Source organism: Labrus bergylta, chromosome 5, assembly GCF_963930695.1.
Source record: "Labrus bergylta chromosome 5, fLabBer1.1, whole genome shotgun sequence".
Lineage (NCBI taxonomy): Eukaryota > Metazoa > Chordata > Actinopteri > Labriformes > Labridae > Labrus > Labrus bergylta.
Window position 1 is genome coordinate 14,493,784 of NC_089199.1, and position 25,805 is coordinate 14,519,588.

The 25,805-nt window shown below is 41.1% G+C and overlaps 1 protein-coding gene across 1 annotated transcript in view; it reads left to right on the plus strand.

Moving 5' to 3' along the window:
• The window catches only part of itpr1a (inositol 1,4,5-trisphosphate receptor, type 1a), a 70,038-nt gene that overhangs the window by 35,204 nt on the left and 9,029 nt on the right, over positions 1 to 25,805 (plus strand). The window contains exons 40-55 of the mRNA XM_020645112.3: positions 5,159 to 5,206; positions 6,800 to 6,932; positions 8,743 to 8,930; positions 13,607 to 13,790; positions 13,959 to 14,212; positions 15,120 to 15,320; positions 15,410 to 15,520; positions 15,813 to 15,908; positions 16,033 to 16,176; positions 16,274 to 16,381; positions 16,509 to 16,701; positions 19,367 to 19,489; positions 22,441 to 22,616; positions 24,347 to 24,511; positions 25,151 to 25,340; positions 25,449 to 25,541. Coding sequence (XP_020500768.1) covers positions 5,159 to 5,206; positions 6,800 to 6,932; positions 8,743 to 8,930; positions 13,607 to 13,790; positions 13,959 to 14,212; positions 15,120 to 15,320; positions 15,410 to 15,520; positions 15,813 to 15,908; positions 16,033 to 16,176; positions 16,274 to 16,381; positions 16,509 to 16,701; positions 19,367 to 19,489; positions 22,441 to 22,616; positions 24,347 to 24,511; positions 25,151 to 25,340; positions 25,449 to 25,541 — 2,407 coding nt within the window. The remainder of the gene's footprint in view (positions 1 to 5,158; positions 5,207 to 6,799; positions 6,933 to 8,742; positions 8,931 to 13,606; positions 13,791 to 13,958; positions 14,213 to 15,119; positions 15,321 to 15,409; positions 15,521 to 15,812; positions 15,909 to 16,032; positions 16,177 to 16,273; positions 16,382 to 16,508; positions 16,702 to 19,366; positions 19,490 to 22,440; positions 22,617 to 24,346; positions 24,512 to 25,150; positions 25,341 to 25,448; positions 25,542 to 25,805) is intronic.

Genomic DNA, 25,805 nt, shown 5'->3' on the forward strand with positions numbered 1-25,805 from the left:
CTCCTGTGTGTATCAACGCTAGTTTGGGGAGAAGGGGAGAGAAGAGGGGTTATACATGAGAGTGTGAGAATCAGAAAGATGATCCTTGCACACACCTGTTTGATTCCGTCTGTCTGTCTGCACACAAAAAGCTCTGATATAGATGAGGCAGTTGAATGGAAAGCTGCTCCTTTCTTCCCCCCACGTGCTAATCTTCATATTCCTCTTTTTTCCCTTTATTGCCCCAATAAACCATTGTGGCACAGTTCCTCTTCTGCACCACAAGTACTGCAAACAAACACCCTTTCAGTGTCAACCTAATGAAGTAGTCTGCTAGTGTTTGTGTCAGTGTTATATAAAAAAACACGCCTTTGGCTCCTGTCTCCTCTGGTGACCTTTGTGTAAAGCAGTACTAGCTTATTATATAATACAACAGCAACAGGGTGTGAACCCGTTGAACAGGAATCATGGATTGTTTTGGCCACATGAAGCAGTGTTAAGCAAAATAAGTCAGTAACAAGCCTTATTTTGGAATAATAAGATTTTCAATACATTTTTGAGTGCTTTGATTTAATCTGTGATCATTTTAGACTCACTGCTTTAACATACCTATACGTTGCTTTTGTAGTAAAACGTTTCCTCAATGACAGTAAGTTGATGTGGTTTTGAGCATATGATATGAGAGAAACAGAAGGAAGTATTAGGTGTGATTAATCAAGGCACATTTTGGAGTCCAGAGAGCAGAAGATATGTTTTTTACTTCCTCGGTGTGTACACAGCACAGTGTTGCTAAATGTAAGGGAGGTGATTATCAGCATAACCCATCGCTCTTCGACTGTCAGTCTTATGTAAGAGCCAGAGGAGAGCAGGATACACAGTGTTGGGCTTTTCACTCACAGACTCCCCCTCTTCACCTGGCCTCATGTGTGTGTGGTCTAGTCAGAGTGGTTATGCAAGCACTTGGAATAAGTTATGTTTCATCCCTTCCACGTCTCTGTTTCTAGCTCTGTTTCTTCTCGTCGCCAGAAGAATGTACAATAATAATCCTCTATTTAAGCCTTTCAGTTTGAAGATAGTATCTAGTTCATGTTTAAATCTTCTAAGTACATTGTGTTTAACACTCACACTGCTTGCTCCGGTCTGAGTGTTAAATTCATTTTACAGCGTTGGTGTAAAAGTAGGTCAGCTGCTAGGAAAATGTCAGACTAGCGTCTTTTAATTTAGTCTACTTTTGTGTCTGCATATAACAAGCTGCAGAGTGGTTTAAACATGAGTCAGCCTGTAAAGACATGTTTATACACACACACAGTGTGTGTGTGTGTGTGTGTGTGTGTGTGTGTGTGTGTGTGTGTGTACGCTTAATGTATCACCTCTGTTGACAGCCCGAAAGGTGTGAGACTGGTTGGGGGTTTGTCCCAGGGAGTTTCCAGTGTGCAGGGATGGATGCACTGTTGTGGGGCGCCTGTGAGAGGTTACGCTGTGGTCTCCCTGGTCAGGCTGGGGAAAGCTTAACAGCACATACAGTATCTGCTCTGCTCTGCATATCACTTTGATGTGGTGACACCAAAAGACAGTTGGAGCTGCAGCAGTAAGCATGAGCACCTCACTGACTCTCTGCTGAGCTCGGTCCCAGTATATACTCTGTGTTCAGTTGGGAGGAAAAGTGTTTTTCACGTCAAGAGTAAGATTTGAATATCCAAATGCTGTCACAAGTGAAGACCGAGGAGTTCAAGATCAACTCTCAAACTTTAAAGGTGCACTATGTAGATTTAGAAGTGAAAGTTGGAGAATTAAAACAATTCCAATGCTTTATTTTCTGAACTGAATACACAAACTGTATTCAAAGAAGAAAATGTGTCCCTTGAACACTGTTTAGGGCTTAAAAGCTACCATGAGAGTTACGCTTTCACTGTTGCGGGCCCCTCACCACAACTTCCCACTTCACTTCTATCTCCAAACAGTGTTCACAATTCTCTACCAAAACTACAGAGTGCACCTTTAAGTTGAGCTTTTTAACAAAGGGACTGGTGAAAAAAGAAGACATTCAAATCAATGAAATAATTAATTCAATAGTGAAGCTTTCAGACGTGAGTGCTGAAATGTAACTATTGCCGTTTTGTGAATGCAGTAAATTTTGTGTTTCCCTTTCTTCTTTCACTTTCTGTTACAACTTTGCCTACCCACTGCACCTACGCTCTAAGAAAAACAACTCAATCTCTCTGTTTCACCATTTATCTTTTAGAAATGCTATGCAACACCGACGATAGGAGTTTGTCGTCCACAGGAACATATTCATATTTCTAGGAACTGTTGGAACCCTCCCCCCTTTTTATGAATTCCACAATGCAGGAACTATGAACTAATTTAGTTCCTAAAACCATGTTTAGAGGAATCTCATTAGCTCCTGCCTCAGAGTAGGTACTCTCGCAGCACAAGAGGGACATAGAGTGACCTAAATAAATGTTGATTGGTCAGTATCACCCACCACCGTTTTAAAATCCCACTGTAAACATTAGCGGATGGCAGAAAATAACAGTCGGTCAAGACTCTTAAAGTGATTAAAACACAAATAAACCAACACCAGGCATTATTGAGTGTTTATGCGACAGAGGAACACAAATTTGACAGGTCAAAGCGGAGTATAAAAATATTTTGAAGTATTTCCTGCCAGCTTGCTCCATTGGGTATCCACCACACAGCCAAGCAGTGCAGTGAGAAGATGAAGAAACTGAAACAAGACTACAAAAAATAAATCACTGTTGGCTGGCCTAGGTCACTTTAAGTTTCATGTGAGCCATCACCATGGCCAGACGGTGTGTAGTTCTCAGGGAACTTAGAGTATCTGAAAAGAGGATGTGTTTTTTTTAACTCTGAAAAAATGGGATGTTTCCGGTGTACACGGTTCTTAAAGCCTTCAGCCTAGAGATAAGGACGTTGTGTGTTGAGCATGACACTGTAATATCATTTTTGAGCAGGGGATTCTGCACAGATGTTTCTTGTCAGGGCAGCTTTACATTATAAATAAAGAAGCCTTAGCGTTAAGCTACACAAGGTCCAGAGTGTACTCTTTCAGGCAGTGGCTCTCAAAGTGGGATCGGGGTTTTCTTTTCACTCTAATTCCATCCATATGTAAAACACTTAAGGAAAGTACGGTGTGACTGTTTTGATCATGGGTTTGAACAAACATACAAATGAGAAACATCTTAAAACATATCCTTTCAGATGGGGGTCAGTGGTCTTCTTTGTAAACCCTATAGATGTTTGGGTGGGAGAACTACAACTTCAGAGAACCAGGTGTTGCATTTGAGCATTAGTTTGTCTCTGATTTGATTAATTGATCCAGTGAATTTTTTTTTCGACTGAATTTTTGGCTTTTCATGCCTTCATTGAGAGCACTGGAGAGAGAATAGAGTCAGAAACAGGGATGAGGGAGTGGTAAATGACATGCAATAAAAGGTAAAAACGAACCTGAGACCACTGCTTCGAGGGCTTTAATCTCTGTACATGGGACATGCAATTTAACCACTGAGGTAAACCAGTGAATTCACTAAGTCAGAAACCTTTTTTTTGGTTAACACATTTCATCTTTTAGTGACACAAGTAGTCGTTTTGAATTGGATGATTCACTTAATAAAGAAAATGTAGAAACCGAACCAATGCTTCCATTCAGTGAAGGAGAAATGGATAATGAATGAAGAAATTGTTTTTATGGAAAGGATTTAAATCCCCTCAGATCTCAGAACACCTGTGGATTACTTGGTAACATGTGACATAGCTCTTTCCACATCCATTATCAAAACACCAAATGAGGGAAAATATTTTGGAAGAATCGTGTTGTGTTCAGAAACATGTAGAAACTGTGCCAGGAAGAGCTCCACGCCTCTGTTAAACACTGTACAGTACAACGTGGCCCTGACCTCGACTAACAAAGAGCGACTAGTTCACCTGTCAAAACTCTCTCTCTCTCTTTCTGTCCGTCACTCACCCTGCCTCTTGCTCTCTGTGTTTTTTTTTTTTTTTTGGTGACAGATGGCCACAGTAAGCAGCGCCGTGTCACTAGATCAGTGGCCTGGTTCCTTTTGGAGTGGTTATGTAACTCTAACCCCATCGCCCCCTCTCCTCTCCTCTCGCCCGCCCCTCCGAGTGTGTCTTTTTACATAACAGTTTATGTGCAGCATTGCCTTTTACCAGTGTCCTCTCCACCGTCAGAGAAAAGGCACTGTAGCTAACGGGGTCTCAGCTAAATTCCTGTCTGTGTAAACTATTGAGGAAGCTAGACAAAAGCAAGGGATCCCAATAGAATAAATGTGATGACAGGGTGTTTCATCTAACTTAGAATTTGACTCAAAGTGAGAATCCCTCAGCTTGTGTTTACTCATCCATCACTTTAAATGACTGTGCCAGTGTAATAACTGTATTTACTCATTTTCACTTACGTATTATAAAAAAAACTTGACATTTTTGGGAAAAAATGTCTCAATCACTGTAACCAGCAGAGACTCAAGGAAGTGCACCTGGCTGAAAAATACCCACACTCTTCCAAATGAGTCCTTTTTTATTCCTCAAGGTTTTTTTGTACAGAATAAGCATTTATTGTAAAGATGGCAGATTATTATTATTTTTTTTTTTAAGGTTTGGCTGGAGCTAAGCTAGCATCGCCACCATCCCCATGTTTCCAGTTTTTGGGCCAAGCTTAACTAAGCTTAGCTAAGTTAAGGTTAATGGCTGCTACTTCATTAGCTCCTGCTTTATTTAGCTTCGTCTGAAATGGCAGTTTTAACAATATTCCAATTTAAGAGCAATTTCTCTAAAATTCTCTTAACCTGAAATTAAAAGTAAGCTTAATAGGAAATAATTTGTCAAAAAACAACAAAAACAACAACATAAATAGTAATCTGCATTGCTTTTGAGTGAATACAGAAACTGATACTTAAATTACAGACAGTCAACGTGTGCTCATCTCCTGTCTCAGCCTGCCTGCTTCCCTGGTGTCTAACACAGCAATGAATGCATTCCCGCTCACACTGGACAAATCTTTGCATGGTCACTAAAAACAGCTGAATGGCCTCTGAATGGTGTTTTTTCTTATCCTGAAATTTAAGTTATTCTGTGCTGCATGAATACTAACCCTGTGCATTTATCTGTTGATCACTTTGTTCACACTCCTCACTGAACCCAGCAGCTGGATCAGAACCAGCCTGAGAAGCTGTTGGAGGACCAGAAGAGGGTAGGTACTCACAGCAGCATGGCAGCACAACTCAACACAAGCAGCGGTTATGCAACTTCAATGAAAAGTAAACCTTTGCTTTGATCACCTGATTCAATTCTTTAAGCAACATCTAACTGCTCATTAAAGCTGCATAATACAAAGAAGAAAGGGAAGAATGAAGGAAGGAACTTGTTTTGTTTTTTTGTAACTCTCATTCAAACCCTTCCACAACCCCCCACCCAACCCGTCTCTTTACTGTTGTATTTATGCTACTTTGTAGAGCTTAAAATGTTTCCATCTAGAAGTCATTTTCCATCTTTGTTATCCAGAATGAAACGCTGATTAAAGTTCATTACTTTAGAATAATCTCCAGAAATCACTTTATTTAACATATACATAGATTAAATGAATCCCTAACGAGAGGACTTAACCTATCTAAAACTTTTTTTGTGAACCTTCAATTTGGAATATTTTTTTATTTTGTGCCAACAATTTTATTTTTTACTTACACACACACAACTATTCCCTTAAAATTATAATTTTCTTTAAACGGAAGAGGCAGAAATGCAGGAATATAAACACAATAGCTTGCAGAAACCTTTCTGAGCCACACCTCCATCGATGTGACACTTTTCCTGTCTTCAACTTAAGAATCAAAAAATAGAATTTTTGTACCATTACAGGTGCAACCTTCATGTTGACCTCACCAGCAGAGATAGCAAGTCGTTGGAGCCAGCTTTGATTGAAGCGTCATAACTTATTTGCGTTAAAGTTTCATTTCATTGATATTGCTGGATACACACCAGGTTTGTGCCGACAGTTTAGATGATGTTCAGACACAAGGATTTGTGACTCAATACTTATCGCTATCTGAAGGGCAGTGTTTCCCTATGAGACGATAGAATCATCTCCCCATCATGCTGTGTTGTTCAACACGCTGCATACAGCTGATGAGTCGCTTGCCGGGGAAAGATGAGAGTATTGTTAGAATCCTGACCTCCGGAGTAGAATGATGGCAGCACAGCTTACATAACATCGCTGTCATCTGTCAAGGACCGCCTACAGCTGACAATGATTTGCACATATTTAAGCACAAACACACAAAAAACACATCCCCTCTCTTTCATTTCCTTCACTTTATCCCATGGGAGGTCTGTCAGGTAGCTCTGGGCCTCAGTTGCCATAACGACGACAAAGTCGTGCAGTGGCTGCTAAGCGGAGAATGAGTCATGGTGTGGGAGGGCTGGCTGCAGGTCTGTCTGAGCTAAAACCAGGACCTCTCATTGTTACTACAGGGTCAACGCAATGCTAATAATGATCACAGAAATGTGTTAATGACCTAAGTTGTCCTGGTACGGACATTGACATCCAGGAATTCTGCAAATGAAGTATTCAAGTTTGTACTTCTACATAAGTACAAATAAAAGAGCGTGGTCGTAAAGACAGGCAGGCTCTCGTTTCCTGTGGTCTGTGGGTGTTTTAGGCTCTTTGAATGCATCAAAATATACAAGATATAACTGATGCTACGTGTTACCCCTGTTATACAAGAGCTTCTCTCCTCATTGCTGACATCATGTTATTACATCCTCCCCTTTCTTTTTCCTCCTGTAGGGCGAGGCGCTCAGACAGATTCTGGTGAACCGTTACTATGGCAACTTTCATCGAAGTGGTGGGCGGAGGGAAAGCCTGACGTCATTTAGCAATGGTCCCCTCAGTCCGGTAGGACCCAGCAAAAACCAATCAGGTGGGGACAGTTGTTGCTGTTTTCAATCGCTTTCATATCACCAATATTGGACTTATTCTTTACAGCTGGGAAAAGTTCTTCTTGGTCAGTGCATTCATATCCATGATAAAACTAATTTTGACATCTCCGAGCTGATGTGTCTGTAATGCATTAACCAAAGGCCCCTGCCAGAGAGAGCTTTGACTTTGCTGCCTGTAAAAACAGCAGATACTATCAGAGAGCAAAGTCCTCATAAACCTCTTTTGTTTTTTGTTTAGCCAAAATGTTTTCTGCCCCTGTAGTTGTAGTAAAGCAAGCTTCTTTTAATAATGTTATATAAGGATATGACTGTGTGTGTGCATGTGTGTGTCTGGCCCTGAGCACGTTATCAGCTGCACAGTTGTGCTGTGATCTGCCCTTTGAGCACGCAGAGCACAATACTCTTATCTGTAAACGATAACACGGTCATTGTGTTACTGTCTGCAGTCAAAATACTGCAGCTTTGCATATCTATTCAGTGTTTCTGCTTTTATTTGAGTTCTGTGTCTTGAAATGTAGCGTGCATATGGTAACGTTTTATCTGGAGACAGATTCTGGAGGACATATTGGTGCCAATGAATGTGATGCGAGTCTGGTGGTCATATAAAATTCAGTGCAATCATATTGACTTAGTAACAAGAACGGCTTCATGTACACTTTCACATTCAGTGTGACATGAGTGTGAAATTGTAATGTGAGCAGGTTGTGTACATCACACAGATGTTGTTTGATTTTGAACTTAAATCCTCATGCTTCCCAGTTTACCATCTCTGTCCTGTCTGTTGGTACTGAGACGTTGGTACAGAAGGTAGAACACCCCAAGAACACCCCAAGAACACCCCCGAACCGTCACCCTCACCCTCACCCCAGTGTGATCCCTTTTTTTTTTTTACTGTTACTAGGTTACAGGCGGCTACTTTCTGTGAAAACAGCCTTTGCACCTGTTGCAGAAACATGAGTCGAGCTGAGATTCCATGTTGAGCCTTAGGATGAGGCCTCAGAGGGGAAATGTGCAGCAGACTCATACTGTACACAATGTAAAGATAGTCAGGGGTCAGTACAGCAGGGATCGCTTCACAGAGGTTAGAAAACATGACAGAGGTTGTGGCCTGTTTGTCTAAAGTATTGGTTGACTCCTAATGTTTCAAACACACCAAACTTAAACAAGCACAAACCCCAATAACACCTTTTTGGATGAATTAATTATATTGTGTTTACTTTGCTTATATTTTGTCAAGTATTCTTAGGGGTCAGGTAAAGTAAGAACTAAACTGTATCCGTTTATTCTTTGGCTTTTGTCTTTGGAGATATTTTGTCTGTCAAATGCCTTCAACCATAGATGTAAAATATTCTTATGACTTTTTGTAAATGCAGAAAATTGTATTGATGAAACAGTATTTAATAAACGTTGAAAGAATAATATGAATCGACAATAACCAAACACCAGAGATTTTTCAAATACTTGTATGTTAGTTGGTGATGGTTAAATCAATTAGAGTCATGCTGATATAAGGAGTCCATTTTAAAATATGTTGATGGTAAAAAAAAAATCGTGTCAGTTATTTCATAGGCATGCATTTTGGGGAGGATTCTTTCTCATTGTGGCCACTACTTTATTTGTTGCTAAATAGTGACACGTAGTAATCTTGATCGAATGCAGGGACTATTAGCAGCTGAAGCTTTTTGGTTAGAGTTGATAAATAATCGCATTAATCGGAGGAAGTATTTCCGAGGCTGTATACCTCATACATGTGACTCTGATCTGGCCTGCCTCACTGTCTCTGTCCTGCAGCGTTGGGGGGTCCGGGGGGCCTGAGTCGTGGGGAAATGAGCCTGGCTGAGGTTCAGTGTCACCTGGACAAAGAAGGAGCTTCTGACCTGGTCATCGACCTCATCATGAACACCACAAGTGACCGGGTCTTCCAAGAAAGCATTCTGCTTGCTATCGCACTGCTGGAAGGTGGAAACACAACCATCCAGGTCAGTTTTCATCAGATATCTGTCATTCATCAGGAAGCTGACGAGACATCCAACATGTCTGGATTTCTGAGTTGGATGATCCAACAAGGAAAAAAACTAATTCACTTACCTACTGACCTGGCCATAAACTGTAACTGATCTACAGTGTTTTAATGTCATTTGCTGTTATCGGCATTAAGGCTTAGTTTATCCCACAGTGCATCTGCAAAGGATCTGCCCAAGATCAGATCAGGGGGAAAAACACACTAGTGTGTCATGGATGGGTCTTTTCCTTACTAGAGGATCTGCAGTATGTGGGTCAGTGTGCCACCATAGCTGCTCATATACATTACTGAATTATCTCTCCTCATATCTGACAATTATATCTTGTAGCTTCAAAGGCCAAGCCAGCTGCTAATAATGACAGGAGTTTGAAGATTAGTATGTAATTGAATATTTTTTTCTTTTCTATCACTTTGTACTGTTTATCTTATCTTAAGGCAGTATAAAGAGGTTGTTTTCTCCCTTTTTGCTTTGACAAAAGAGACTCCTCTACCTCCATGTTGTCCTTTCTTCTCCCCTTTTTGTATTTCCCTCCGTGTCTGCTGCTCTTTCTGTTGATGTCCTTGTCTTTTTCATCCGTCTGTCCTTCCCTATGCACGCTGTTGTGTAACCGCTCTGCTTGCATAATCAGGTTAGAGCGAGGAAGCCGCCGTGGTGGAGATAATGCTTTGCCTTCCCACGACTGCTGCAGAGCTGCATCACGTGATCAGTCTGCGTTACATAAGGCCTGTGTGAATGAACAATGAGGAATGTCTCAGCCTTCAAAACATTCCAGCCTCTCCCTCGCTCTCTCTTGCCGGCCCAAACTGGGTCATGCTGGGCCTCCGGAACTGGGGCAGTGGGGAGAGAGGGCGGGTGGGTGGGGGGGGACAGGGGAACACAGAGGGGATTGAAGAGAAGCCGGAGCTCCTCTTACCCAAATGTGTTCTGCAAAGGGAGGTTTCTCCTGTATGCACAAATACTGTATACCCTAAAGTACAAATATTCATTTTCTTAGGATATTGAATCATGTCATAAACATTTAAGGGGACATGAGTTATTGCAGGAACTCACCTACTGCCCTTTTTTAAAAATAGTTATTAAAATGGTTTGACATTATACTGGTAGCTACATTTCATAATAACACAACCTTCTCTCTGCACTCTTTGAAGAAGCACACTAAAGCTAAAAATACTTTATTTTTCTGTTGTCAGTGTCTTAGTTTGAAATGCTTGGATGAGCACCTGTTAGTTCCTGACTATCTTGTTCTCACGTAACACAGTTAACTATTTACTCGTGACCTATAAAAGTACACACAAAGGTTATGTGCTTAGTCACGTACAAACACACTTGTTCTGCTGTCGTGCAAAGCTGATGTAAAGCTGTCCAAGGAACTTCTGATATTTAACATGCATTTTATCCTTTGCTTTCTAGACTTCTTGGCGTTAACCTTTTTTTTCTATCACATCTAAGTCATATTCCTGCTTTGCAATGCTTGGAGAGATCTCAGCTGTAAATGATGTTCTCACATAGCGACCTATGACATTTAAATTATTAGCCATCTGGAGTGGAACACCATGGCATGCTGTTCTGTTTTCGTCTCACAATCAATCAATGAGGGTGTATTAATTTGAATTTTTTTAAAAACAATGGAGTACTGAAACGTTTTTAAGCGGAAAACTACATGAGAGGAGCCTGATTTGAGGGAATAAGGAAGGATCAAAGGAGAGGAGGAAAAAGGACTTGTAGAACACATTTGCTGTTTCACTTGGTTTGCATGCGGTGCTGCCTGTTAGAGCGGGAGGGAGGGCGAGGAGCAGAGGGAGCGCGCGTATAAATAGATGTTGTATAACATCCCTTTGTTGATGCCAAGTGGCAGAACGGAAGGAGAGAAGGGAAAGCGCTCTGACCTTGTTTTTTCAGTGTTGTCCGCCCCCACCTCACCCTGCTCTCCTCCGTCTCATACCACTCAGGGTTTGTCACCATGGCTACAGACATTCTCTGTGTTTACCCAAACTACAGGGGGCCCCTGAGATGATCATCCATCTCTCTCTCCTTCATCCTCCTCTGTTACTATCAATCTATTCTCTCGATGGCCACCACACATTACATCATCCCTCCATTATACCCCTCTTGTCTTTGCTTTTTCGGGTACTTTAAAAACGCGTACAGTGTCTTGATCCAGAGCACAGGTTTTTTCTCGTCGAGTGTATAAAGATGCAGGACATTCTTCAGAGGCAGATACTGGTTAGCCATAGTTAGTGAGATAGTTCAGGTTTTCTCTTCTGGTTTTACACATCACATCATTTCTAGAGGACCCATTACATAAAAGTTTGCTATGGTGTTTTTCCTTCGCTGTGGTGTTCCCTTTCAAAGTAAAGGTTTTGTCTTTGTTTCAGTGACTCACTCCATCCACTGAACTCAGCTCAGTTCTTGGAAACAGGCCTTTTAAAAAATAACTCTGTCTGTCTGCTGCTGTAGGCTGAAAACTTCCACTGCTGGATCTTAGCAGTTCATAACTCTTGCATGACCAACATGTACCCCCTCCTGGCCAACATTAATCAAAAAAACTTGCCGCTAACATAGTGAAATATAATAGCTCAGCTAACCCGCGTGTTTAACACGAAACAGGCCTGCTGGCGTGATGCTCATCCTGCACGCTCATATTGAACGCAGCCTTTCTAACACTCCACATCATGCAGCTGAGAGCTGCGAGGTTTAATCAAATTGATAGGCAGTGCAAAATGAATGTGATTACATGACAACAAAGTTTGCTGTGATTGCTAGAGAATACTGTATTGCGGAGCACGTATGATATGTGGCGTGTCCTCGCCAAATTGGCATGTGCCTTAGTCGGAGACAGCTGACATAGTTTTCAAGTGCAAAAGTCAGTGGGCGGATTAGCTTATGCGCTCTTACACTCTCCAGCTCGGGTGTGCTCATACTGTACGGTTGTGTGTGTGTGTATCTGTGCTTCTTATGTAATGGTAGAGAGGGGGGAGGAGTAGTGACGTTGAGTGCTTTTCTCCCTGTTTGCTCGGCTAGAATCAATGTGTGTTATCCTGGCCCTTTGCCTGATGCCTCACCTTCGTCTTCCTCACCCCTCCTCACACCTAGAGTTATGTGAGCACAGAGACTGACCATCACTCCCCCTCCACACACTATCCTCCGTCCATGCTGTTAGCTGAAGTGAATTGCCGGCAGTGCATCTAATCCCCCCCTCTGCACTGTCCTCTCTGTCATCAAGTTGTTTTTTGCATGATGGCCTTGCATGGACATCCCCCCCCCCTCCCATCTCCTCGTCCCTGAGCGTTGGCAGTGCGTACGTGCAGGAGAGCTACTGCTCAGTGGTGGAGGAGGGCCGGGGTGGGGCACAATAAGGCTCTGGAATTTGCGTTGTGGCACAAGCTCACAGTTATGTAAATGATTCTTTGGAAGAAACTTGGCCACATATCTGGGTCAGCCCAGCTCTGTGTCATGTTAATGAGCTGCACACACCGTCGCTTTGTTGGCCAGTGTTTTAAATGTTGTATGGAAAGATAAAGCATTGTGTAACAAGAAATTCCAGCGCATGTAATCATGTTAGCCGGAACACCTTAAGGTAATGACCTAAGAGCAGGAAATAAAAGGCTGTTATTATCTATTTGTTTCCTCCAGTAGCCTGGTTTTACATCTAACCGGGAAAGACTGACGGTTATGTAACAAACTTGAGGACTGGCCTAGATACCGCCAGATAACATTCCCTTCCACCCTACTATTTGCTCTTGTTTCCCCCTCTCCAGTTTCGTCTGTTTTTTTCCCTACTTTTTGCTCCCTCATTCCCTCTTTTAGTATCCGCTACTCGCCCCCCAGCATCTCTTCTTTCCACTCCCCGCCATCTCCCTGATTCTCTGTCTGTGTAAGTAGGCCAGGCTTCTTCGTCTCGTGTTGTTTTTCACCCAGCTAGTGTGGTGAGGCAGCTTCTGCTCGCCGAAGCCTTTCCATAGGCGGCAGCAGCAGCAGATAACCGATCTTACATAATCAAAACAACAGCCCTGTGGGTTGGGACACGGTGTGCTCGCAGGCTCCAAAGTGTTCTAATTCTGCGTGACCCCATTCCACAGTAAGAACTGCAGCGTTAAAGCCTTGGCGTGGCAGTAAATCCAGACTCTCTTTACTGTGGATTCTGTTTTGTGAGGGTCAAGTCAAGACCATATTGCTCATATTCAGCTTTTTTTTTTTTTCATGACATAATGGAGCAATTTTAAAGAACATAATAAAACACCAGATCTACATCATGGCAACATAGCCAATCCACGATTTGAGCAGCATGGTCATTTAACCTAAGTTCACTGCACTTTGAATCGCTGAGTAGTTGCATAATATAAACTTGAAGAGAAAAATAATGTCGACTATGAAGACTAATAGTGTAACAAGTTTTATCTAGAAAGTGTCTGAAAAAACTGAAAATGATTATTGTAAATGCTCACAAATTCCACGGTAACATCTTCAAATGACTTATATAGACAGAAACCTTTTATACTTCTAAAAGAAGGAAGTCTTTAATCGTGAGAAGTTTGATCTTAAGGGGACTTCAACAACTTTGCTTGTAAAATTACAGAATTGATCGGACAATAAGATCCTTAAGATTTCTTTTTGTTTGCTTTTGTCTCCAGCGTTCATTCTTTTGCCGCCTGACAGATGACAAGAAATCCGAAAAGTTCTTTCGAGTCTTCTATGACCGCATGAAGCTGGCGCAGCTAGAGATCAAAGCCACAGTGACAGTTAACACCAGCGACCTGGGAAACAGGAAGAGAGACGATGACAGCCAGGACAAAGATGTTCCTGTTCGCAAAAAAGGTCAGAGATCTCTCTAGAATCTGAAATAGGAATTTACTGACAAAGGATGAGAAAGGATGAGCTTGCTACAATTTACAAACTTGATGATAAGATGTTTCTTATACATAGAGATTTGTTTTAGAATGTATGTATACTAAATCTTAGCCTTTGCTGCCTTTGTCCATGCAGCAAGAGACTCAGCAGTGGTCATGACAGAGGACGTGAGAGAGCAACTGTTAGAGGCCTCGTCTGCAACCAAGAAAGCCTTTAACTCCTACCGGCGAGAAGCAGACCCAGAGGAGCACTTTAACTCTGCTGACGGCCAGTCAAGCTCCGGGGACAAGAACCAGGATGAGGGAGAAATGAGTTTTGTGATCGTCATCATGCAACCCATCCTTCGCTTCCTGCAGCTTCTCTGTGAGAATCACAATCGAGACCTGCAGGTGGGCATACCAAGCTTCAGGCTCAGATTAGAGTGGATCACAGTTTCTTATTCTTCACTGCAGGCTTTAGACACTTGCCACAATTGAATAACTAATGGCAAATCCTTTCATCACCTGTGCCATGTGTGGAAGGTCAGGACATACTTCTTTATGAAATGCAGAAGGCCTCTTTTCCATTTAGCCATTTATCTATTACAGAAAGAATACAGCAGGTATAGATATTATTATAGTATGTTTTTACTACACAGTAGGGAACATCTCAGCTGGTCTTTGTTTACTGTAAACTTTACTGTACCTCTTGTGCTCCCCTCTACAAGAGTGATGAATGTGTGAGTGGAAAAGCTACTTTAATTCTTGTAGTAAGGCTTGACCAAACAGTCCTCTTAATTACGTCTAATCAGAAGTCAACAAGTCTAAAAGACAACCAAAAGCTGTACACTCTAGTTGATCTGAAGTATAATGTATACAAAATAAATATCATAATGTAGATGTTAAAGTTTTACCTCATTATTTTGGACCCCTACTAAGTGATAACATAGTAGGGGTCATAACATCCTCACAATGTAAAAGTTGTGTTCCTGTTGGTGAGCAAACCCTAAAGGAATTTTCATTTTCTGCAATACAAAAGATTAACATCACAGCAGTCTGCTGAGCTCTACTTTTAGTGTTGTGACTGGAGAGTAGCATGCTTAAGAAGGGAAAGTCCCCTTTTAAAATAGAAATGTGGTTATTCACTTGCTCTGCATTTTGTCTTCCTGAACTTCCTATTAGCTCTGTGCAACCAAATCAAATTTTAATATGTAGCTAAAACTTTATTTTACTGTTTTGGTCACCAATGGTTTATTATTGGTTTTAGTTAATACAGAAGTACTATGTCTTACCAAACCAACCAATTTGATCTCCTTAGAACTTCCTTCGCTGTCAAAACAACAAGAACAACTACAACTTGGTGTGTGAGACTCTGCAGTTCTTGGACTGTATATGTGGCAGCACCACAGGAGGTCTCGGCCTGCTGGGGCTCTACATCAACGAGAAGAACGTGGCCCTTATCAACCAAACTCTGGAGAGCCTCACAGAATACTGCCAGGGCCCCTGCCACGAAAACCAGGTACAGAAAGAGACCATGTCATGGCTTTGCTTGGACTGTAGTAATGCAGTAGTGTGTGCTTTTTAGACATTGTTCATTTTTTCTTTCAGAACTGCATTGCCACCCACGAGTCCAACGGAATAGATATCATAATAGCGCTGATCCTTAATGACATCAATCCACTTGGTAAAAAGAGAATGGACTTGGTGTTGGAGCTTAAGGTGAGTTGTCTAAGAGTGTTGTAAGTATGTGGAGGAAAGAGCTACACTTTCTTTGAAAATTAGAATATGGGTTAGTTCTGGATTTGGGTCTTACAATGTAAAAAAACAAACTTTACCTTCCTCTGGTAGCAGGATGGAAGCATGTGGTTGGACATTCATGGTTCTGATGTAGATTAGCTCCCGCAGGGGAAGATAAACAGCTACAGTGAGCAGGGTTCCTGTCTGTTTCTCTTGGATGAAGCCCGAGATTAAGATTTCAGTGTTCTCTCCCTCTTTTCCTTTGAAATCTCAGAACAATGCATCAAAGCTGCTGCTCGCCATCATGGAGAGCCGCCATGACAGCGAGAACGCTGAGAGGATCCTTTACAATATGAGGCCCAAAGAGCTGGTAATAACACTTCACCTTTTCTCAAAAAGCTACAAAGCTATCTGGATAGTTTTCTAGGTGTCACATATACTGTGAAACTACAGTGTGTGTGTGTGTGTGTGTGTGTGTGTGTGTCCATCCACAGGTGGAGGTGATAAAGAAGGCCTACCTGCAGGGAGAGGTGGAGTTTGAGGACACAAAGGAGGAGGAGGAAGACGGGGAAGAGGAGGAGCATGACGCTGCTTCACCACGAAACGTTGGACATAACATCTACATTTTAGCTCATCAGGTCGGCTGTTTTTTTCTTTTTGCAGAATCTAAATATAATATAGTTTTATGAAATCATCAAAATAAACATACTTCTTGGCCGTAATTCCTTCATATAGTTGGCGCGCCACAATAAGGAGCTATCCATGATGCTAAAGCCAGGAGGGGCCTGTGGAGAGGGGGATGAGGCCTTGGAGTTCTACGCTAAACACACGGCTCAGATAGAGGTCTAAACACAAAACCCCTTCTTGCATGTCACAGAGCGAGCTAATTACCCAGCATACTAACTGTATATATGCAACAAAACAATAGGTATTCTGCTTCTTTTGAGTGACAGTGTGTCTTTGTGTTCAGATTGTGCGCCACGATCGCACAATGGAGGAGATCGTGTTTCCCGTGCCGAACATCTGTGAGTTCCTGACCTCGGAGTCCAAGCTGCGAGTGTACTACACCACTGAGAGAGATGAGCAGGGCAGCAAGATCAACGACTTCTTCCTGAGCGCAGAGGACCTCTTCAACGAGATGAACTGGCAGAAAAAGCTCAGGGGTAGGAGCAGGATGTAGTATGTGTGGTGAATGAAGAGGTCAAATACACACGTCAATATTACCGTTACATCACATGATAGAGAACCGCCGTTTGTTATTCAATAATGCTTATTCACTTGAGGAGGTGTCAGTATACACAGTTTGCAAAGTTGCAACAAGTCAGAGTGAAGCATACAAATCAAGGAAAAGCAACACGACTTAGTGAGCCAGTTTGGTTATGAGGACTTCTGCATCGACTTCATACCTCTTAAAATACTGTGACTGTTTATTTTAAGAGGCCCCTCATGAGGATCAGCTGATGTTTTGACTAACTGCAGAGTCTATTTCTCTAGGAAAAGCGTCATGCTTCATTACTGTGATGAATATCCGACACTCTATTACAGCATGCTAAATTGTTCATTTTTTCATCCCTCAAAGTAATGAACGGGCAGTTATTTAAAATGAAATTGAAATAAGCAGAGTTCTTTTCTCGTGTTCACACATTCATAACTAGCAAGGCCTGTGGTCTTTCCTTCAGCTGGAAATTATTGAGTATTAAAGTTCCTGTTTGTGGAGTTTATAAATGGCTATGAAACCGACTGAAACGAATACTGATGCCTCTATGTTACCAGCAAAAGCAAACTTAGACTATATTTGACAAGATTGGGGATTTCTATCTTGTGATTTTTAATTCCCCAAACTTCTGATGCAGGTTTCAGACTAAATGAAACAGCCTTTGTTTACATCTTCCAACAGGGGGGTTGCCAGAATTGACACAAACCACATGTTCCCAATGAAAGTTTTCAATAATCATAATCAAAACATATAAAAAAAAGCCCCCCAAAAAATGTCAATCTTTGATTAAGTTGTGGGCTTTAAAAAATCCAGTAAATTATTATTAGTTTTTTTTTTGCGATTGTATTCAGTTTTGTTGCACGTCTTGCATCCCTGCATCAAAATCTAAAAGGACATAATAAACTCACAGTCCATAGGGAAGCACCTCATCTTAGCCTTAAAAAATGTTGTCTCTAAAACAAAACATGTTTTTTCAGGTCTCTGGATTGTTTTGAAAGAAATCACATGTCTGTAGATCAACTAAAAAAAAGTGTCTTTGTGTCTTTCATACTATTATATGAATGATAGAGACAAATGAAAATGTAATTTGGGATCCATTCAGTTTTCCAAGGACCCACTCAAATCACCACCCTTGGGTTCCAGGGACACTGAAAACGGATCAACAATCCTGGTGAACATAAAAATCTAGATCATCTGGAAAATCCTTGGTCAAAGTATCCTGAAAGTGCTTAACAAGTGTGTGATTACTACTCCTGAGGGGTATGTTGTCTGGACTGGAACCCCAAATCTACCACAGTGATGAATGTTGTGTGATTAGGTTTGCCAGTGACAGACTTGGCGACATGTCTATGCACATCATATCCAGTGCATTATCCATTTTAGGGTAGACCTGTGCGCCTCAACAGGATAATCGAGATGGAAGATAGAAGGAAGCATGGATGTGTATTAGAAACTGACAACAAGTCACAGCTAACTATCTCATTGTCTGTGCTCAAGTAGCGTATGTGCATGTTTCCACAGTCTAAAAGCAGACTGGGGATTTCCACATTCTCTGAGCCGTGAAACATTTATACTGTAACCTTATGAATCACAACTGAGAGCTCTGTTGCTCATGCATGCAAACACATACACACACACATACATACTGACCCGCACCCACAATCAGTCACACTTCGAACTCAAGAATATGTCTGCATACCCACCCACAGCCATATTATGTCTCTCACTCAAAGGATTAGATGGACAGAGGAAAGTCCCTCTTACCGCTTTCCACAAAACTACACGACAGAAAATATAACATTAATATTGTACATCTGTAGCGGTGTGTTTCACTTTTTTAAAGTTTTGTTTATTTCTTCTTTGCCGATACATCCGGGTGCTAATATTCATGATATCGTAACGATCCCAAACTCACCTGCCAATGTCATTGGCTGAGGGAAACACATCCACTCCCCACCCAGAAACGTCCCGAGTCAAACAAGACACATAAAACATCCAAATCCAAGCATAGGACAGGGTCTCTGCAGACACAGTCACCACCACACATGTATGGAGGCCCATAAGTGATAACTGAGCGGCATTACTTTTGTATAACTCTATACTTAATTCTGTAGATAAAAGTTACTGACTCTACCTTTAAAATACATTAAAAATCTAAATGAAGTTTTCGGCCGCTGTCATTTCTTTCATTAAAACTCCATCCTTGTGTTACTTTATATAAAATGATGACTTATAAAGAAGCAGATTTAGTCTTAGTTTATATTTTGAGATTAACCCAAACGTTTTTATGCTCTAAGATTATTGGGGGAATAAATCGTAGTTGCTTGAGAAATAGTATGTTAAAAGCAAGATTTATTATTGGTCTCTTATCACAATTAAGATACTAGGACCGGTTCATATTTGCATTTGTGATAACTGCTTATTTACTCTTTGTTTTAATACCATTTTAAATACATTTCTTAAGCCTATAGCCTATTGGTTGGACAGCAACATCCTGTCAAAAGACTTGAAATTTACAGTTCTTCTCAAAAATATGTAAATCTACCTAAATGACTATAAAGTCAAATTATGAAATTAATTCTTCTGTTTCATTGTGTCCACCTCCTCTCCAGCCCAGCAGGTGTTGTACTGGTGCTCTAGAAACATGACAGTGTGGAGTAATGTTTCCTTCAACCTGGCTGTGCTCATGAACCTGCTCGTCTGTTTCTTCTACCCGCTGGAGGGGGTACAAGGAGGTCAGTGCATCCTGTTAAACCCTAATTCTAATATCAGTTTAAAACTCTGGTTGCTCAATCACTTCAAACAGAGAATCATTTTGTGCTTTTCAATATCTGATACTCTCGAAAGCTACTTTGAATCATAATAAGATGTTCAAAAAGTGTCTGATGAGATGCTTTCATGCATGTCAAACATTTACTGTCTCTGCAGGGACTTTTTTAATACTTGTTTATGTTGTATCGATGCAGCTCTACAGAGGCGTATTTATGTGTGCTGCTTTTTTTTCGACTTCTTCAGAAACACAGTCAAAGAAAGGTTAAGCCCTTAATGATGCAAACAGGAAGGAGGAGACTTGCTGAAATGCTTTCAGTCTCGAACTGCTCTTATTACCTTATATGGCCTACACTATTATGGAATATTGGATAGATTGGGATAGAATAATATCACTGTGATTAGATTGGCTGTATTGAATGTATAGCACTAAATTCTGCAGCAAGCAAAAAAAGCCTTGATGTACAAAAAGCCTTGACAATATTACTATATCACGTCACCAAAATAGGCTTGTACTCACTATTTAGATTTTTACATTTCCATCACACTTAGGTTTAAGGATCTATTTGAAAAGGCAGGTGACATGGTGCAGCGAGCGACACTGATAGAGCTCTGACTCAGGCTCCGATTGACCTACTGATCTCCTTTTAAAAAGTTCAGATCTGCTGACTTCAAATCACCTGACCAAGATTAAAATCAGGACCTTAGAAGCCCTCTACTTTCGTAAGATACCTGCACCCACATCCAACCACCAACACACACAAATACATGGGCTAACCACAGCTCATGTTGTCGAGGCTTTGAACTCATATTTGTCTGTCAATGCTATGGCGACCACAGTAAACACAGGAGCGCCCACTATCATTTAGTCTTCCATAAACACAACTTACAATCACTCAGGTAGGAACAAACAAACATGTCAAATCATCAAAAACAAAAAGTCATTCATCATGTCAAACACTTTGAACAAGGCTTTCTATTCAGCTGCCGGATCCTCCTCGTTTAAGGTTTGTCTATTTACTTTTAGTTGGTTCAGTTTTCCATTTGAATGGTTTCCATCCTACATTTATTCATATAAAAAAGAAGTGATCATATGACAAAGTTTTTTTTCAATTAATTAAACATTGAGTACATAAAGAAAAAGAAGATATCCATTATTAAAGTTGTTGAGTCATGCTGCACACACACATGCACAAACAGGATCCTATGGACATGTACTAATGGAGAGATGTTAGAGTGAGGAGGCTGCACACAGCGAGCACTCCTGTGCTGGTGGGGTGGAGGGGGGGGGTGAGAGAATATGACATCAAGCTTTTACAACCATTTCATATATCTCTTATTACTAATAACATCTTCAAGTTAAAGATTTCAGAACCAACATTGTGCAAAACTAAAATGTAAAAAACAAAAAAGACTCAGTACATTGGGATGTAGTGAATGTGAACGTGTGAGTGTACTTTATGAATGACAACAATTTGTCATTAGTGCAGGCAGAGAAGAACAGCTACTGTACCACTAAGTACAACTTTAAAAAAGTCATACAGTAAAAATGCAAACCTTATGACAAAACTACAACTCATTCATAAAAAGATGCATATTTGCAACAAACAGAAGACACAATAGGAGTAAGTCTGACTTATTTTCTCCTCTTCGATGTTTCTTGCTCTGCGTTGAAGACATCGTCACATGAGCATACCTTTGGCCTGCTGTAACAGGCACCCTCCTTTCTCTAACTTACGCATTTGCACTGAGCTGGCTCGTCCTCCTCTGCTCGGGGCTATACAATGAGGTTACAAGAGCAGGAGATCTGTGTCAGTGTGTTCTTTCTTCATGCATCACTAACCACATTTGGGTGAAAATCCTAAATTCACGTCATTAAATATGCTGACATCCGTGTTTAAAGCTTTCACTACTGTTGATTTTACTTAGCGCACAATAATCCTCCTGCACATTAAAGTGTGAGGTATAAGTGCAGGGTTTGTGAGTGCACGTAAGCGCCCCTCTTTTAGGCTGCCACATCACTGGAGCTGTGTGCGGCTCCCTCCTCACTCCTCATAAATCTTTCAGCGGAGGTATTTTTAGAGACTGCTGTTATGTAAGTGGCACCTGTCATGTGATCTCCACACGGATTGGGAGGGGGGAGAATCTAGGGGAAGGGAAGGAGGGAAGAAAAGGAAGGCTCCCTCACCAACATTACTCTTGCTCTGCTTTCTAATCCACAGGAACTCTGTTTTTTTTTTTTTAATTCTCACAGTCCTGCCCCATTTTCCTTCTTGCTTTCTTTTTCTACCATTTTAACATCCACATCGTTTTCTGATTTTCTTTTTTTTTTTCTGTTCTCTGAGGTAGGACTGTCCCAAGTGCTGATACAGCTACAGCCCTTGCCAACACACATACTTGTGCATGATGTGTTTAAACAAAGAGGGATCAGTTACAGATCAGCAGGTTTGTTAGGTGTGGCCTTGTTTTTAGCTTGGTCAAACTTGGTAGAAGGTTTTAGCCTAAGTGATTCGTTGCAACATGAAACTCCTGACTAATCCTGGATTTTAAGGATCAAGGAGAGCTTCAGGGAGTCTCTAACTAGAGTCTTGCACACACTCATGCATACAAAAAAGTATGTCATATACTTTTGGGTGTTATGTAAGTGGCTGTTTTTGAGTTCAAAGTCTCCCTAATGAAGGCCTGGGGCCTGCCTGAGAGGCAGAACAGAGCTGAAGCCCATGAAAAATCTGTTGATCCGGAGAAAGGCTTCATTTAAGCTGCAAACTGCAAAGTCATCCTCACAACTCTAATCCTCCACATGTCGTTTTAAATTCACGGGAGGTCAAATACGTATTGACTGTATTTTCTTTTTTGCTCATATTTTCGTTAATAAAGTTGATGTCGTCATTTGTGTATGGAAATTTCTCTCCTGTAGTTGTGCTTGACCCCCACCTGTCTGCTCTGCTTTGGATGGGAGTCATGGCAACGCTGGCCATCGTTATTATTATGCCTCAACCACTGGGCATCCGTGCCCTCGTCATCATCACCATCCTCCGTCTCATCTTTTCCGTTGGCCTGGAGCCAACCCTCTTCCTTCTTGGTTCTTTTAATGTGAGTAAACATGTTTGTAAGTGTCAGATTATTATTATTATTATTATTATTATTATTAAAGGTATTAAGACATGCAGTAAATTTTATGTTTTAATAATTAAATAATTATACAGGTAGTACTGTGTTGTTTTGGACTGTTTGTAAGAACCCATAAGGAATTGACAATGTCAGCTTGGGCTCTAAAAAAAACGATAGAAACAATCATTATTTCTCAAAGTGTTTTGGGTGGAACAATAAAAATGCAGGTTAGCTGACAATTGGCTCTGAAAGCATCTGACAAAGTAATGAAAAGTATCAACAGTGAAGTGTTTTGATCTAGAGACTTTGTTATTGACTGTTTCACTGGAACTATTTTTTACACAATGGTGTTCCTCAGAAGCTTCGAGCAGGATGTGAGCAGATCAAATGAATTCAAGTCAAATATCTCTCCTGTTTGAGTGCGATGTCGGACACTTTTTCCAAAGAACCACCAAAAACTCAACTTGTACAGTATTTTACCACAAGTACACGTTCATGCTTCGTTACGTAATTGGAACCTGTTTTACGCCAGTTCTAGTTCTCTCACACCCATGCCCACTTGCACATCTACTTATGGTGTTACCCCCCCTCTCACCACCCCCCACTCCTGCCCCTGAAGTCCTCTCTTGCACTGTGTTATTGGGTGTGAAGTGCGTCACTGGACTCTAGAGAGTGTGACACCACCCTAGCACCCGCCAGAGATTTTCTTGATGTGCTCTTAAACACACACATACACACACACACACACACACACACACACACACACACACACAGGCACACACACACACACAGGCACACACACACACACAGGCACACACACACACACGCGCGCACACACACACACACACACACACACACACACACACACACACACACACAGGCACACACACACACGGGAAATAACGTTTAGCCGTCATCACTCCTCTTATTTGTTCAGTTTACATAAGCACAAGAAACCGGGTTATTAAAGGAGAGCAGGTTAGAGCAGGAGATCAGAGAACACGTTACCATGGCCTGCAGTAACCTGGTCCCTTTCAAATATAGTTTACATGCAGCTGTTCAGTGGTCACATATCACCTTGTTAGTTTTTCTCATTACGTTTGAGGCTATATCGTTAAGGCTTGTTTTTCTAACTCAGCACTAGAGACTAAATAAGTGTTATTTAGCATCCTTTCCATTCTTGGTAGGGCTTTAACTTCATTTTTTCCAATAAAAATGCTCTGCTCATAACCTCTCACACACTGATACTTGTCCTGTCTCAATTTTCTTCACCGCACAGGGAAAAACCCTGTTAGAAATGTGTCTACATATACAACTAAAAAGTCATGTTTTTTTCTCTACCGTGCTGTGGTAACCCGAGTTGTCGTTAATCTCTTCCCCTGGTGTCTTGTTTGAGGTTTAAGAAATAATTTTTCTGCGGAAAGACAACAAACACATGTAAAAACACTCGGGTACTCTTCAAACAGAACTGTTTGTTGCCAATAATGTCCCAGATCATGTCATCGTGTTGCATGTTTCAGATCTTCACTGAGCTGACTGCTTCAGCTACGAGTCTGCTGTTTTGTTTTGAAAGATATATTAAAGAAAGCAGTGTCGATCTTCATCATCTTGCTGTCATCGTGTTTTGTGTCCCAGGTGGATTTTTCTACGTTAAAATAAACGAATTATCCAGGATTCTACTTATTAAAGGAACCAAACTGTTTTTCTTCTAGGTCTGTAATAAAATCATCTTCTTGATGAGTTTCGTGGGGAACAGAGGAACCTTCACACGTGGCTACAAAGCCATGGTGCTGGACTTTGAGTTCCTCTACCACCTCCTTTACCTGATCATCTGCAGTCTGGGGGTGTTTGTCCACGTCTTTTTCTACAGTCTGTTGGTAAGAGAAACACACAGACACATCCTTTGGGTACACACATACTTAGAGGGGATGAAGACAGGCAGGTGAGAGAAATAATTAATATAAATGCAGCAAATTTTGAATTAAACCATGAGTAAAAAAAAATCCCTCTCTTTTTGAATATAGCCTTATACCTTTTATCATGGTGCATTCAAGGACATATCCTATTTGCGTGCTTGATTTTGCCTTATTTGGTGCTGTTGTTATGTTTCTTTTGTTGTTGTAGTTAGGGTGTTTAGAGGATCCTCAGGTCTGTTTTATAAAGTGTCAGACTGGATACAGTAATATTTAGACTGCTTTCCATTAACACAGGCCTGGGCTGCTCTCCTGAAGATGGAGCAAAACATATTTCCATACTTTTTAACTGTAATAACAGGATGCTGTAAACATATGGGATTCATTTCAGACATTTCGGATTCAGAGGAAGAAAAAGGCTATTAAAGTCACATAATGGAAAGATATCCAATCAAAGACTTTACCATGATTGTATTACTTCACCTTCACCTTGCTACAAAGTAAAACAGTATGTAAAGTAATATGGAACCTGAATTTTTTCATGATTTAATAACCTTGTTTATATTTGCATATCTTTTTGGAATGCGTGCTCTGGCCCTGTAGCTGTTCGACCTGGTATACAGAGAGGAGACGTTGCTGAATGTGATCAAGAGTGTGACCCGTAACGGACGCTCTATTGTGCTCACTGCTGTGCTTGCTCTCATCTTGGTCTACCTCTTCTCCATCGTCGGCTACATTTTCTTCAAAGATGACTTCATCCTGGAGGTTGATCGCATCCCAAACACAACATTGAGTGAGGACAAACTTCTGTCTTGTCAACTTTTTCTTCCCTCCCCCCCCCCAGCTTTCTTATTTAGAAAACACTTTTAAAAAGGATGCACTCTCCTTTCACACTTTCTAGAAAATGGAGCCAGTCTGGCCAGCGAATTTCTGAGTGCAGGAATGTGTCAGGGAGGAATTGATGAGAACTGCACCACAGGAGCCCTGCAGGAAGGTAATAGACACTGCAGTCATTTTGTATTGCATGAAGACATGTGTCTTTAGTCAAAAGTTTTACTCCTTGAAAATGAGTTAATTTATAAATAATGGCAGGTGTTGTTGTGCCATTTGTTTTTTGATGTTTAAAATGTCTGGACAATTTCTAGCAAGAAGCTCATTTTATGATATGGTTCAATTTAGTTGTGAGGTCAGAGATTTAACTTTTGAGAATAGGGGAGTGGACACACAGTTGGGATCGCTCACTGCCTACACTGACTGT